Raw genomic sequence first — 16,499 nt, forward strand, 5'->3', positions numbered from 1 at the left:
GAACCCGTGTCCCCTGCATCGGCAGGCGGACTCTCAACCACTGCGCCACCAGGGAAGCCCTGCCATCATGTTTTGATTGTAATCAATCCAATCAAGTACCATATTTTGATAAAGACACTGAGAAGCAGCAGCCATGGCACTTTCATTAATTCCTAGGGCTGCCCTGGACCACTTTCCAAAACTGCCAGCCTTTCCCTTGGTCCCATGTCCACTATAACAGGCACAATAAAATAAGTTAAAGAATGGCCAAGGGCACAGCCAACCTTATTAAGATTATAGATGCTTCCAAATCCTCAGGCTTTTTTAAGGTCAGCAGTTCCCTGAATGAAAAGCCATAGAGTACTACAGATTCTCCTATTCTTTTCAGACTCCAAAAGTACATTGGTACCAACCTCCTCTACACCACTGTCCACACAAATGTGTACAGAAGAGCCTGGCTTCATCATTTATTCCAGAAATGCATGAGACTAGACCAAAGTTACCAGCTGTCTTTCCTGCTATCTCTGGCCAGTATAATCAAATTGGGATGAATACTTGGCACGCTAAGCTACGGAAATCTAGCTAATATTTATCCGTACCCCCCCTCCAAGTCTGTTTTGGCTCATATACTCTTTTGAGATTGCTGTGTTCACTCACCCAGACACATTTACCAAAGGGAAATTCTGTGTGCCTTGAATAAGGCAATCTCAATCTCATTTTATTTTAACCCAAAATACCATAATGAGACCACATACTGGTCACTTGAGGTTTTATGTAGAGGTTTTAAAGAAGCCAATTCAAAGCTGCACTGGGAAAGCAGAAGATTCAAATCACAGACTAGAAAGAAAAACAAGAATGTTACAAATCTGTCTTAGACCAACAGAACCCCCAAAACAGATTAAGGAGGGCTAAGAAAGTCTCCAGACCGAAGGCAATAAGGTGAGAAAAGAGAAGAGGAAGAGACCATCTAGGAAACTTCTGTTTCTTAGTTTATTAGACAAAGACACATCCTGCCTCTAGTTAGCCAGGCCATTCCAACAGAGGTAAGCAGATACCAGGAACCTTCACTGAAACGGTGTTGATCTGAAAGTGGTGTAAACTGCCTCTCCAGTTCTCTTAAGACATTTTATCAGCTCTGGTGTGTTAAAGTTACTGAAGTCTCCATGTGCTTTGCATTCTACTAACAGAGTCAGAAACCAAAGGAAGAGTGAAAAAGGAAAAAAACAAAAACAGAGAGAAAATAAAGCTGAATGGCAGAGGGACAATAAAGTGAGTCTAGAACACAAACACACACACAGGGAACATATGGCTACCAGAGTATTGTCTGTACATACAAATATCAAATCACAGATCAAACTGTCAGCAGACTGCCTCCTGGAAGCCTCTGCCTTCATCGCAGCCAGGTCACAGTGATCACAGCTTCCCTTCTCAGGCAGGAGGGAAAAGAGGTCTGGTACAGGAAACATGTTTTTAATGGGAAGGATTCAGAAACCACATCAGGTTTTCAGAAAGCCCCCATGAACTACAACACTGGTCCTCCACTTGGTCTTTGCATTATTAATGTTTATTATCTGACCATTTCTGTAACTTCCATTTCTGTGCCAAGCACAATCCTTATTAAGTCATACAACTAGGGACAGGTTTTGGCTCAAATGTCCATTCCTCAAAGAGACCTCATCCACTTGAAAGATGGGGTAACTTGTCAGGAGTCTTCTTAGAGGGTTTATTTACTAGGACTTCACAACAAGGGACACAAGGAAAGGAATCACAGCAAAACTCAAGGTGGCCACTGGGGCACGGAGGAGTGGGGGATGAGATAGAGGGAAGTCACTAAGAATGGTCTACTCAGAGACCAGCAGATTCTCAGATCAGCTGGCCATCAATGAGCAGAAAGGATATCATGGCATTTAATTGAGGTTTCCAGTACTAGCCTCTGAGGAGCATTTTCAAGAATGACTTTTTGGGCAGTTTTCTCAACTGGTCATACTTGGAGGCCACCATAGGCCACCATCCTAAAATGAGCTTTTCCACCTTCATCAAACCAGAACCATCCTCATGCTACGTCACCAAAGAGCTAAAAGAAAGAGAAACGGAGAACAGGGAGTCCCCAGGTCCTATAAACAAACAAGAGTCTGTCATTACTATATAGAAGATCCATCTCAAAAGTATTTTCTTTCTTCTCCCCCAACCCTTAGCACTTTTAACCTTTTCTCCAACCAATAACACACTTTCAACATCATGGAAAGGGCAGATATCTGAAACATTAGCCTTTGGTATAATTTGGAAGAAGCCCCTCAGGTATTTCAGACATATTCTGTAGTCTAGTTGAGCATAAATCCAGTAGTTCTCAAACTTGAGTGTGCATTATAGTGGCCTGGAGGTCTTGTTAAAACATACTGCCAGAGTTTTGGATTCAGTAGGTCTGGATGAGTATTTGCATTTCTAAACAGGGCCCAGGTAAAAATGCTATGGGCCCAGGTAAAAACTATGGGATAGCTTTTAATTCAGCACAGACTAATGCTGCCTGTCTTTAACCACTCAATTCTATCCCCCTCTCAAGCAGAGGCCTCTACCAACTAGGAGCTGTGTTCGAATTTTATTGGATAACAAGTAATACTTTCATATATGTTGTTTAACGTTTACTACAGCTGCAAGTAGATATTTTTCCTTATTATACAGATGAGGATACAGATTCAGAGAAGTGACTTGCCTGAAGTCACCCAGCCTAAGGGAACTTTAAACCTCGCTTTTAGAGCGGACTCTGACATGAAACTGTGTGAGGCACTTAACCTTTACGTGTTCACTTCCCTGAAGTGGAAAATTAAGACAATAATCCTCATCTCTCCAGTGAGTGCTCCAAGTTCTAGAAAGTAAAATCACTCTGCAAATATTTTCAGAATGCAAGTTACTCTCATTTATGTCAAAGTGAAGGGCTCTATCTTTGAGCCTGAATCCTACCTCTATCCCCACTCTCAAAAAGAAAAGGGCCTAAGGACCAAATCCTGCCAATTCTTACCATCAGGATCATACAGACATTCATCAAAAACCTAAATAAAATTCTAAATGGAAGAGATGGATGGGACAGAAAGCTAGGCATAATGTCAAACTGTAACTAAAGGCTTTTCAGTCTTTCACCCCATTTAAGAGTTCTAGGGACTTCCTTCGTGGTCCAGTGGCTAAGAATCTGAGCTCCCAATGCAGGGGGCCCAGGTTCCATCCCTGGTCGGGGAACTAGATCCCACATGCACGCTGCAACTAAAGATCTCGCATGCCGCAACAAAGACCTGGCACAGCCTAAATAAATAAATAAATAGTTTTAAAAAAAAGAGTTCTAGACTATTGCAAAAAATAATGTCCCAACGAGGTCTAGTGCTTGAATAATTTATTTTGGAGAAGCAAACTTAGTATTTTATAATGTTACACAGCTCTGGAGAATCAGACAAACCTTGATTCAAATCTGAACTCTACCTTTTACTAGTTTTTTGTCCTAGGGTGAATTTCTCATTCTTATTCTACTTCCTCATCTGTAAAGTGGGAGGAATAACTCTAGAACCCACCTCTCATGATTGTGAAGATTAAATAAAGAAATTCATGGAGAGACCCAAGCGTAGTGCTTGGCACACAGCAAGTACTCAACTACATGGTAATTATCATTAATATTCACCCCCAACACACCATCACTTGAAAACAGGGAACTCAGTGAGGTCCTTGGCCTACCCCTGGCCCAGGACAAAGTTGTGGACAAACTACCCATAGAATTGATCCCCAAATCCTTATTAATATCTTTGGCAGCCCAGATTTCTAAACAGGTAAAAAGTTAGACGTCTGGAAACAAAAGGCAGGTTATCCAAATCTGAATCAAGAGTTTCACACTCCTAAACTAATGCCATGAAACTCCATCACCTTCCGACCAGAACAGAATCTTGTCCAAAAGGCAAGAGAGAAAGCCATCTGTATTCACCAAAAAAGATGTAGTAACAAAGAGCAACCAATTCCCAGCATTCTGCTCAGGTGATTTGTTCTCTAAGAACAACAGAAAGCTGTAATAAGGTCTACCCAAGAGAGAGGGGAAATCACTGGGCAAGAAGAGCCCAAAGACATATCTGTTTCCTCTAAAAGGAAGCACCCAGCACCATGTAGCCTTTAATCCTCTACCACGTGGCTGAACTCACACTCTTCTTAAAGTCAAAGTACACCAGGCACCAGTCAGTTGAGAATAAACAGCTGGACCCAGATGCACTCATGCAAGTTGTGACCTCAAGGAAAACAGGAGGCAAAATAAAAACACTAAGCACAGAGCAAATGGGTTTTCAAATATCACACCAATCCCTAAACTCCCCTGCTGCCGTCATGCTGGTGCTAGATCTTGAGGGGGGAGTTCCTTTTAACAGAGACGTCTATAAACAAGCAAGCTGAAAGCTAACAAGTTTAAGAGGGAAAAGCATACAAAAATCTTGGCTGCTAGTGATGAGCCACAAAAAAATCATGAACGTGCCAGTGCCAAGGGAGGAGGAAGTCTAATACCTAACATTGCAGACTTAGGAACCCAGAAGCAATGAAGCCATAAGGAAGCCCAAATGCAAAAGAGAAAAAAAAAAAAGCACATGGCACATTTCCTCTTCATATTCAAGCAGCACTCTGGGCCTGCAGAGCACATATCCCAGTGCCCAAAGCCCCTTAGCATTTCATACCAACATTAACTTCCTGAAGGACGACAAAAATCTGTCCTGGATTACTGAGTGATTTCTAATATGTACCATAACCAACACTAAGTCAACATTTTAGGGATCAAATTTCCTACTCTGCAGCATGTTGGAATGCATTCTTGGCATTAGACTTCTTCCCACTGCAGTCCACCCTCAGAAAATGCAGAAGCCACTGGGAAATACAGACTCAACCTGTCCCAAGACCATCTTCTAGTATGCACAAATGACTAACAAAAATAAAAGTTCACTCAGATGTCCCTTCAAATTCAATAAATACTAATGCCATCCATTTAAATAGGGGGAAGAGCAAGTTCAGGGAAGAATACTCAAGGCAGTTAAGTCAACATTCACCCCAACTTGGATTCTTAAAACCTGGACTGACTAAGGAGTTTATCTCAAGCCCATACACACTTGCTGGTGAACCACTGTGCCCAATTCTGAGTTACCGGAAACTAACTTTTGCAAAATGCCAGAAAGGCAAGGTAAAGATGGTGGAAGAGATATTTCCAAACTAGAATCTGTATTCAAGACTCCATATGTTTATAATGGAACAGTGTAAACCACCCTCCTCTTCCAGGTGGAAGCACTGTAGTAGCCTGGTACTGGACACTCCATGCATCTTCAGCTGTTAAGCATCCACTTACCATTTGAAAAGTGCCAGAAATCACATGTGATCCAATCACACATGGACTAGCAGGTAAAGAGAAACCAAAATCACTACATTTCAGAGGCTCCCATAAAGAATAAGCATGTGTTTGGAGCATTTATGAGCTTCTTGGCCACAGCCAACCTAATCAAAAACAATATTAAAGGCCATTTCTGTGAACAGATGGGCAAACTGCATATGTGCAGGCTTACCCACCCAACAACCCTCAATATAAGGTCTGATCCAAGCAACTCAGCTTGAGCACAGCTCCCAAACCTTCAGAAACAGCAGCAGCCTGAGTCCAGACAGGTACATCATGGCTCCTGTTTTAAGAAAGGTCAATTAACTTTGCCGAAAAAGAAAAAACTCAGGCTCTCTAACCAAAGTTGAACGACTGTCACTGTAGAGTTGTCCAGTGCACACAACTCTGAAGGTGACACAACCTTCCAAACCCAAAATTACTACAAAAGAGCCTCTGAACTAGCCAAGAACTTGGCAGGTTGTACTAAAGGCCCCACATAACCACAGGAACCACTAAGACCCTGAAACCACTCTCTTTCATGGAACTGGTTACAGTCCAAATTCTCAAAGTCACCAGAATGAGACAACTACAGGTCTGGGGATGGATGTGTAATTTGAATTCTATAAAGTCCATGAAACTCAGAGTAGCATTATGAAAAAGCAAATTAATATTTTAACTTTCCCCTTCTTGGACATTTAACTTCTCAAATCACTGCCTCTGAAAAGCTGTCCCAGGTTTACTCTGCCCAAATGTGATTGCTCCTTATTCTCAGATTCCTTCAGCCCATACACTTAGTTTGGTCTGTAACCATTTGTAAAACCCTGCTTTGCAAGTTTTCCAAATGTGTACACATAAGCATGCTTCCCAAGAAAACTTAATTCCTCTGAAGCAGAAATTGCCTCTATCTTTTAAGTCCCTCCCTAGTATCTAGGAGGTATGTTCACAAAGAGCTACTTCCCACCCCCATTTGAATCTCCAGATCCCCCTGAGCTAGAAATCATGCTCTCAGCAACAAGTCTGAAGTTCTAATACCCTCCCTCCCTACCACCATACTGGGGAAAGGCCTGGGCAATCAATGTCAGTGTCAACTCAAGTTTTTGTATCTTGTTTTAAAACAAGCTGATAGCCTTTGGTAAGTTAGCTGAACCTAACTGAAAATTATGGTCAGGGCCATAATTACCTTCATACTCCCTACTACTATGCTGAGTCAAAAAGGCACTTCCAGGACTCTGGTCTAAAAAACACTTCTTGTGAAGAACACTGGTGTCAGAGTCAGTGGATTACGCTTAAAAAGAGACTTTGAGAAAGTAAATCCGGTCATCTCACAAGGCTACCAAGGGAGAGTACGATAGACAGACAGATAAAACACTTCTAAAATACCTCCTCCTCCATAAAAAGAATGTTTCACCAGAAGAACCAGAAACGTTTTTAATCCTAAAATGGCAATTTTAAAAACAAAAATTGAATCTACCCACATAACCCTTCAGGCAGGACTTAGCGAGTCCGCAAACACTGTACTGACCCAGGAACCTAGGGCATTAATTTTAATATAAAAATAAGTGATGCACAGGAGTCCAGTAAAAGCTATATAAATTAAACCCAGCCTGGGCTTCCCTGGTGGCACAGTGGTTAAAAATCGCCTGCCAATGCAGGAGGGGACACGGGCTCGAGCCCTGGTCCAGGAAGATCCCACATGCCAAGGAGCAACTAAGCCCGTGAGACGCAACTACTGAGCCCACGTGCCACCACTACTGAAGCCCGTGCGCCTAGAGCCCGTGCTCACCAACAAGAGAAGCCACCACAATGAGAAGCCCGCGCAACGAAGAGTAGGCCCCTCTCACCACAACTAGAGAAAGCCCACACCCAGCAACGGAGACCCAACGCAGCCAAAAATTAATTAATTAATTAATTTAAAAAAATTAAACCTGGCCCTTGGAGGAGTGGGTTTATAATCCTGAGAGCCAAAGCAGAACAGAGGCTGAGGACAGCACTGAAGTTGTAGTATCTTTTTTTTCCTTTTTGGTATTCCAAAAATGCAAACCCAACCCTAAAAACATCTCACCAAACTACAGAAACGTTTTGAAAGAACAATGCTTTAAATTCAAAACTCAGTCTCATAAACCAAGCTTTAGGAGCACACTTACTTCACTAACTGAAACTTAGGACCTTCTTTCCAAACTTCTGTTTATTTTCACTCTGAAATTGCAACCGATTTTAAACAGGGCTCCACGTGCCCTGAACGCAGCATGGAGCCAGAACCAGGGAGGTTTCTCTTCCAGGGCATCATCTTTTCACTTCAAACCTCTTTTAGATCATCTCTTCTCATCTCCATGCTCTCCACCCCCACCTCTACCCCCCAGCGCTACCCTCTCTTCCCCACCCCCAAGTCTTTTTCTCCAATGTTATTTTATTCCACCATGTGAGAAGAAACTAGCATTATCTTTGCTTGAAAACTGTTTATTAATTTGCCTGTCAAACATTCTATAGAGCCGTTTACATCTTACTATAGAAACCTCCTGGGTACATATTGACAGCTCAGCAAGTATTTACACAAAGCTCTGAAACACTTGGTTCCTTCAGAGAGAAGAAGCTGCTGTGTCAAGCAGAGAATTAGCAAACACCTTTCCCTCTACCTTTCTCCCGCTTTCATAAAGGGAAGCTTCCTTCTAGCACACCTCTAAGATGCCTAAATTACACTTTTTAACTACTAAACCAGGAGAAGAAAAATTGGAAATTCTGGTATAGTGGAGAACAGCCGAAAGAACAGCATTTCCAGGACCAACTGCAAACCACACAACATAGTTTTAAAAAAACAACAGGGGTATGAGAAATGGCAATACACCTATGAAGTTGACCCTGAGACGCTTAGCTTTTCCTGTTCCTGTTCCAGTCTCAGGAACTTTTGCTCCTCTCTCAGCAAAACCTACAGGGCAAGTTCAGGCACTCAGATTACAACCAACTGCCCAAACCAGACCTAGACCTGCCCAAACACCAGAAGAGTCTGGAGAGCTTAATACTACCTCTCCCCACCTTCCTATCCACCCCCCACCAAAGAAACAGTGTTAATGTTGAATTTATGAATATCCACTCCTCACCCCATCCCTAATCTACCCAAAATCCCCTCATGGAGATTCTGAAGGAACTATTTTTCAAGTCTTGCTCTAATGAAGTCTAATTTTTCAATTACTGTTTAGTGTATTAATACCACCAGCCAGGTGGAATGACTAATGACAAACAGATTAACAGTCTCAAAGCAAAACAATCTGGTGGGGCTTTTTCTGTGAAGGGCCACAGACCACAGTGGCACCCAACTATTTAGAGCTTGTTCCTGTAAATCCTCAAGAGAAAACAGCCTTGAGGTTCCTTGAGCCCAGGGAAAGAAAGATGGTCTCAGGATCCCTATCGAAAAAGGTACAGGAAGAGGCTGCCCTCCTAACAAGCCAGATATGGAAGCACAGATGCGTAGCATCAGAGAAGGTTATGCAGTTCACCAGCTTCACTTTACCAGCGAAGAGAAAATGAAACAGAGAAGGCAAATACCCTGCCCAAAGTCACACAGCTTAATCCAGAGCTGCATGTGGAACCAAAGCTCCTCTTCCTTCTGAGTCCTGTGCTCTTTACTGCTCACTACTATACCACACACAACTCGATGCACATCAGTAATGATAATGACTAATCTAAACAGGGAAAAACCCAGAAATGAAAGCCAAGGGAATCAGGACTCCATTTCAGAGACCAAGGTATCATCCCATCTCACTGGCAGGAAAGAACTATTCAGTGCCAATTTATTTTGAATACCATATTTTAGCCATATTTGCATGCTTCAGTTGCTTCTAGAATTTTGGGATTTGAAGCCAATCAATACAAACTTTTGGGGGATGGGAATGGGAAAAGACCCTGACCATTACTTTGTTAGCTTATTTCCACATTTTAAAAAAGGTTCACTGGGACTTCCCTGGGGCGCAGTGGTTAAGAATCCGCCTGCCGATGCAGGAGACATGGCTTCAATCCCTGGTCCAGGAAGATCCCACATGCCATGGGGCAACTAAGCCTGTGAGCCAGAACTACCGAGCCTGTGCTCTAGAGCCCGCACGCTGCAACTACTGAAGCCCGAGCACCTAGAGCGTGTGCTCCACAGCAAGAGAAGCCACCGAAATGAGAATCCCACGCACTGCAAGGAAGTGTAGCCCCTGCTTGCCGCAACTAGAGAAAGCCCCCACGCTGACCAACGCAGCCATAAATAAATACATACATACATACACACATACATACGATAAGGTTCGCTAACTTTGCAAAAGGGTGACTGTAGACTTCACACCCTACAGGAGTCAATCTAACATATGAATATTTAATGCAATCCAAATCATCTTGTTACAGCAGGTGCCACTTGTCATGGTTACTCTGTGTCACACACAAGGGAAGGAACCTTAAAAAGTCCCCACAGGGCCCAATGCAAAGAAACCAGCCTCGGTCCTGACTGCTTTCTCTCTTCTCTCACTATCATCCCAACCTTCATCACCCCAGTTCTCTCATGGAAAGCAGAGAAACATGAAGCCCTCACAACTAAGTGCCGTCTCAGTGTGGTTTTCCTGATCCCTCCTACTTGAGAGAGCTCCAAGAGTCCTGTGTTTCAGCCAGCCCAGAATTTCTGCCAGTAGGCATTCCCATAAGCCCAGGATTCCTGTATTTGTTTCCCAGGAGTCGGAAATATCATTTGATATTTCCATAGCAGGAACTAACAGCCAAGCTTCTACAATCAAATCCACCTTGATCCTGGACTTCATATTCTATTGGATTTTTTACTTTGATGAGCGTAGTCTACCAGGCTCAAGGTACTACAGCTAAAGAAAAAAGCTTTACACGAGGTTCAAGAACATAGGTGACTGAAAAGTATTTCATCAGTAGCAGGATTCAACACCTTGAGATACAATACTACTTATGGAAAGGCATAAAGGAAAAGTTTGTTTGATGGGATCCAACCAGCTCCTGTGAAAAAGAGCCACAATACACACACATAACCTAATCTTTATTCCATAAAGATTCAGAGTCAAATGAACACTACCATCTTAGCTGTGTTAATCAAGTCCCTACAAAAAACTCTCTTTTTTTAACATCTTTATTAGAGTATAATTGCTTTACAGTGGTGTGTTAGTTTCTGCTTTATAACAAAGTGAATCACTTGCAAAAAAACTCAATTCAAGACTGAGTTAGGGAAAGAAGAGGACAAAGCAAGATATTATTATTTAAGAATGCTTAAGAATAGGGCATCATGGTCTGACAAGTAGTTTATCCTTAAGTAGCAAAAAGGAATTCAGAACAAAATCTACCCACCTACAACCTTCATCTAGATGACACACCTGAAGCAACCCACAAAACTGGAAGTTGCACTGTCTCTTCTACAAGTGAATGCTCACCAGCCCATGCTCTGGGTCTCAGGAGAACAGGCAACTGAACTGAAATCCGACAGGAATCTATGTTGTGTGAAGTGCTAGGCCTGTTAATGTTAAAAGGGAATAAGAAAATTCGCACAAAGGCACCACAGACAAGCTTCCAAACAGGGACTGTATCTACTTTCCTACCATTTATCCAGCACAGAACATAGTGCCTAGTACATAGAAAGTGCTCAAATATTTGTTTAATGACTGAAAAACAGAAATTACTATATGGCAAAAATTGGTTTCACCAAAAAAAATAAAAATAAATAATTTGCTCGAATATCCCCAAGCTGAAAGAATTCAAATTAATTTTTGTTTTTAAATGAGCCTTGACTTACCCCAAATTATTTCCTCTAATGGTTTAAGAAAAGTAAATTTCTTAGCCTCCTTTCCCCCTCATCCCCAAAAGGGAAAAAAATGAGGGGAAAGAGATAAACTATAGAATGACCCAGAGAGAAGAAGATGTTCTAAGACAAAATTTCTCCTCCAGACACTAGGAATCTAATTAAAAATTCCCCTATTTCTTGCCCAGGTGTCTTCTGATGATGTAGATGATGTAGTACATCATGGAAGACATGGAATCAAAGCACAGACCTCTAAACCTGTTACCTGACATAAATATTTTCAAAATTCCCAGCTCAACGTAAGAGTAGAAAAGCAGTTCTAAGATGGGGAGGGAATACATCTAATTAGGCCGCCGAAGTGAACAAAATGTGAACAAAATCTCATAGGACAAAGGTATAACTGGGTACTGCTGGCAGAGGGGCAGACATGAAGGAAGACTTTTTCCTGCTTTGAAAAAATAGATGACTCCAAAGAATACCCAATATTCCTGACCAAAGCACTGAAGACAGAACATGATGAAGAGAAAGAGCAAAATAAAACAGAATGCATAAAAACACACCTAAAAGTTGTAATTTCTAAGCAAGTCTTAAGTATCGTTGTAGGTCATATCTTTGTTATCTTGGAAGATAGAAATAAATGGAACTTAAAATGCAAAGAAAAAAACTGGTTGACCTCTATTTCAAAGCTGTAAAATGAATGATGACAAAATAGAAAACTAGGCTTTTTGATATTTCCAGGAACAAATGATAAATTTCACCAAGCCAAGCCTTTAAGAAACAGCCCCTCTCAAGATCAAGAAAGATGTCCTTCCCTTTAAATTGAGCTGCTCTTCCAAAGTTCAATTAACAAAAGAAAGTGTTAACATGTAAACAAAGAATGAGGCCAGCGTTCCTTAAAACAGAACACCTAAATATGAAATTCTCTTTCAGAAAGCTTCCAGTTCTCAGAAAGTTTTTTCCTACCCCCTCTGATAAAGATCCCACATTTGCCACTCAATAAAAAGGTCAGTAAAATAATTTCAATTCTGCAAAGCGAACAGGGTCAAAATTACTCAAGACAAACGCATCTTCAGAGCCATCAAAGAAGTCATTTATACCATCAGGAAAGTCACAAAACCAAAACAAACAGCAAACCCATTGTAGAGAAAAACTCAGCTACTGTTCTGACAACACAGAATCTATTTCAGTCTGCATAAAACATAACAAGCAAAATAAATCCAAGGTACAAGCAAAATGCCACTGCCTCCTCTTTTGTTTCGGGCACAATGTAACAAGGGCAGCCTGTCTGGGACTCTGCCCCTGCTGATACAGTATTGCTGCTTAAACCTCCCTCCTCAAGGTCACAGCCAATTTCAGCTCTGGAATAAAAGGCAGATAGTGGCAGCGATGGTTTGGGTTATCACAAGCAGAAAAGCAGAGTGTAAAAGTTTATGAGCTCATCAGGATTGTTGTACCATTACATCAGAGGCAATTATAAATGGCCAAGAGCAGGAGATGGGGAGCCAATCAGATCACAGATAGGATGTCAACCTAAGACCAACTGTCTCCTGGCTTTGACAGAAGGATTTTACCTCCATAATTCAAATCCCAAACCAAAGCAATCTGCACTTACTACTCCAATCACTCAGCTGTTTACCAGCACTTTCAGGGAGAAGCCCAGGCCACTGGGCCGACGGAGACTAAGACAAGAGACGGCCCGGGCTGCCCTGGATGGACCGCAGCCGGCCTCTAGCTGCTCCCAAGCAGGCCCCTGCCCTCCCTCGAGGTCCCCCCGAGCCCGAGGGGCCCCTCCTTGAAAACACAGATGGGGACCGGCCTAGAAGAAGGTGGGCGGGGGGGGGGAGTGGAGCAGAGAGGAGCGGCAGGTGAGCAAAGAACTGTTCACTCAACTCCAGACCTCCTAGCACTGCCTAAACCCCTAACCTGACCCCCCAGCACCCCGTCACCCCGGGCCGGGCCCTTTCCCGCACACTCTGCTCCGCACCCCCTGGAAGACTCCCAGAGCTGGAAGGGACCAGGGTAGAGGGAGAAGGGGAGCAGACACCTCAGGGAAAGCCCCACACAAAGGCTGAAGGAGAGAAAGAGAGGAAGGCAGACAGGCAGCCATTTTAAGAGGGAAGAGCGAGACAATGGCAGCTCCCCAGCAGTGGGGGCCCCGGACTGGGGGTAGCCCACGGCTATGGCCTGCTCCCCACCGCCGCCCCCCACTCCCAGGACCCCGCTCGCCCCAGCCCCCTCCCCACTCAGCCGTGTACCTGCGGGGTCCGGGCGAGCGGCTGACCCCCGCCGCCGCTGCTCCCGGGGCTCATGGGCGCGTGGTGGCTCCTTTGTTGGGCTCCTCCCGAGGCGGCGGCCGCCGCCGCAGCAGCAGCAGCAGCAGCCCCCCAGCACTGCGAGGCCATGTCCGCCGGGCCCTTGCCGGCGCCCCCGTCCTGGGGCCCGCCGCCGTAGTCGCCCCCGGGGTAGCCCTGGTAGCCCCGGGCCGAGCTGGGCGACGTGAGTAGTTGGTTGAGGGTGGGGGTGGCGGTGGGCTGGGGGGTTCCCCCTCCGGCCGCTGTGGGGCCGCCTCCCCCCATGGCCCCGAAGCGCTGCTGAGCGAAGGACGAAGACGACGAGGAGGCGGAGGCGCTGGAGGAGGGAGGCGGCTTGGAGCCGGCGGCCGCCGCCGCGCCGGACCCCGGAGTGCCACCTCTCGGGGAGCTCAGCGCGTAGGCCTGGGGGGGCGGGGGGTAGGCGCTGCGGTTGGGGTAGTAGGAGTTGTACTGGTGGTTGGGGAAGCCGTGGTCGTGCGAGTTCTGCTGGGGCCCCGCGTAGGGCTCCAGGCCCCCGCCGCCGCCGCCGCTCTGCAGCGCTGCCAGGCCAGGGCTTTGTTGTCCGCCATGTTGTTGGTGGAAGACGGCGGCCGCCGCGGCGGCGACGGCAGACGGGCTCCGGCCGTAGGGTTGCCCGAAGCCGTAGGCTGGGGGCGGCAAGGCGGCCGCGGCTGAGTGAGGAGGCGCCCCCACCCCGTCGCTGCTGCCGCCACCACCGCCGCCGGGCGGCTCCGTGAGGTTATTGTTCAGGGCGGGCCTAGGGCCCGCGTTCCCGTTCGAGTTCTTCAGGTCCGGCTCCGCGCCGGGCCCGCCACCGCCGCCGGCTCCGCCGCCGCCGCCACCCCCATTGCTCTCAGCCCCGTCCTGCAGCTCCTTTCCCAGTGGCTGCGGCGGCCCCACGGCGGGGCCCTCGCTTTCCTGCCCGGCAGCTGCCTTCATTTCCCCGCGCTCGGCCGCTACCGCCGCCGCCTCGCCCCCCGCCTCCTCCCGCTGCTGCTGCTCCGCTTTCTTCAGCTCTGAGGGCGGCGGCGGCGGGTTGCCCAGGCTGCTGGCGGCGGCGGGGGCGACCTGCGCGGCCATGATCCCCGCTGTCTCGTCCGCGGAGAGACCCGGCCCTGTCTTCGTCTTCTTTCCCCCTCCCACCCCGCCCCGGGGCCGAATCCCCCGGGCTGCCCTCCCCACTCGCCCGGGCGGGCCTCGCGGGGCTCCGCTGCTGCGCTGCGCTCGCTCGCTCCTCTCCCCCCCGCCCCGCCGGCTCAGGCTCCGGGCTGGCGGCGGCGGAGGAGGAGGAGGCGGCGGCGGCCGAGGCGCCGGCGGCTCAGCTGCTCCCGGCTCTGTAGGCTCGGGACCCGGCTCTCCCGGCTCATTCCCCCCAAGCCCTTGCCTGGGAATGAGGGGGGCGGTGGAGGCTCCGCTCCCCAGGGCCTGGCCCCGCTGTGACTCTCCGCTTTCTGCTGCCGGAGAAAGGAGGAGGGAGGGAGGGAGGGAGGGAGGCAGGCGAGGGGGAGGGGGCGGGGAGGGAGGGAGGGAGGGAGGGAGATAGGAGGATGGAAGTTGGGTTGTGATCGTCCACATGAACTTTATTTACTAAGCGGTAGTAACCTTTTTATTTGGTTATACTATGCATGCAGGAGAGGACACATCAGAGGTGGACACTGTACACTTTGCCAGGTGTCTGTGCGACCACCACTGCGTCACAGGCCAGAACGTCACCTGCCCCCCAGAAGGCCCCTGGGCCCCTCCCAGGCATTCCCTCTGCAAAGAAAGCCGCTCCCCAGAGGGAGCGGGGGGAGGGGGACCCGGGACGGGCGGGTTGGAGGGCGCGCGGCAGCAGCCCAGGCGCCGGGAGGTAGAGTCGGAGCGTAGGCCGGGCCGGGCGCCCTGCCTCCCCTCCCCGGCCGCGGCGCGGGCTGAGGTTGCTGCGCGGCAGCGGGCGGGCGAGCGGGCGGGCGGCCGGACTGAGCGGCTAGAGCGCCCCACTCTCCTCCGAGTCCCCCTCACTCCGACACGAGGCTCAGCACTGCCATTTTACCCAGCGCCGTCGCGGCCGCGTGGCAAACCCGGAGCGGAGCGCGGAGCGGGCGCAGGCCGTGGAACGGACTCGCTCCCGTCCCTTCACAAAGGAGGAGGGGAGAGAACCAGCCGCGGCGGCGGCAGGCCCTCTGCCGCTTTCGCTCGGCAGCGCCGCCGCCGAAGGCTTCGGGGAAAACCCGGCCCGGAGCTCGCGCCTCTCTGGAGCCTGCGCCGCCTCCCTCCTGGCGTTCCTACCCAGGTCGGTCCCCTCCAGGCCGCGCGTAGGGGAGCGGGCAACCGTGAAGTTTACTCGGGGCTGCAAAATTGGCCTGAGCCCGAGACCGCGGCCGCCTCGGCCCAGGCCTGACCCCCTGGCAGCCGGCCTGGTCTCTTGGCTGCTACTTAGCACCTGTACAGCACTTTTCTTCTTCAAAACCTTTTACAAACCCGCTCCAAAGAACCAGCTGTGCCTTACAGTTTATCCTCTTTGCAAGCTGCACGGAATGACAGATCATTGTCTTAGACTTTCCGTTTTCCCACTCCTCTGCCCTCATTAGCCAGTCCTCACAAGGCCCTGGGGGCATGAGGTCTATTATCTCCATTTTACAGAATCGAGACAGTGTGTAGGGGACTGCCCTGTCACTTAAAGTCAGCAGAGGAGGGTGGCTTTAAAAAGCAGCAGAGTCCCCACAGCTGCCCCTAACTACTTAGCATTAAAAACAAACAAAAAACTGGTCAAGGGCTTCCCTGGTGGCACAGTGGTTAAGAATCCGCCTGCCAATGCAGGGGACACAGGTTTGAGCCCTGGCCCGGGAAGATCCTACATACCGCGGAGCAACTACGCCCGTGAGACACAACTACTGAAGCCCGCGTGCCTAGAACCCGTGCTCCACAACAGGAGAAGCCAGAGCAATGAGAAGCCCGCGCACCGCAACAAAGAGTAGCCCCAACTCACGGCAACTAGAGAAAGCCCGCGCACAGTAACGAAGACCCAATGCAGACAAAAATTTTAAAATTAACTAATTTAAAAAAAAAAGTGGTC

The 16,499-nt window shown here is 47.8% G+C and overlaps 1 protein-coding gene across 2 annotated transcripts in view; it reads right to left on the bottom strand.

Annotated features, from left to right (window-relative positions):
* The window catches only part of ARID1A (AT-rich interaction domain 1A), a 72,127-nt gene extending 57,561 nt beyond the window's left edge, over positions 1-14,566 (bottom strand). For both annotated transcript variants that reach the window (XM_024125279.3, XM_024125277.3), the window contains exon 1: positions 13,388-14,566. In XM_024125279.3, coding sequence (XP_023981047.2) covers positions 13,388-14,524 — 1,137 coding nt within the window. In that variant the 5' untranslated portion in view covers positions 14,525-14,566. The remainder of the gene's footprint in view (positions 1-13,387) is intronic.
* Positions 14,567-16,499: the final 1,933 nt, after the last annotated feature.

The sequence above is a fragment of the Physeter macrocephalus genome, chromosome 3, assembly GCF_002837175.3.
Source record: "Physeter macrocephalus isolate SW-GA chromosome 3, ASM283717v5, whole genome shotgun sequence".
NCBI lineage: Eukaryota > Metazoa > Chordata > Mammalia > Artiodactyla > Physeteridae > Physeter > Physeter macrocephalus.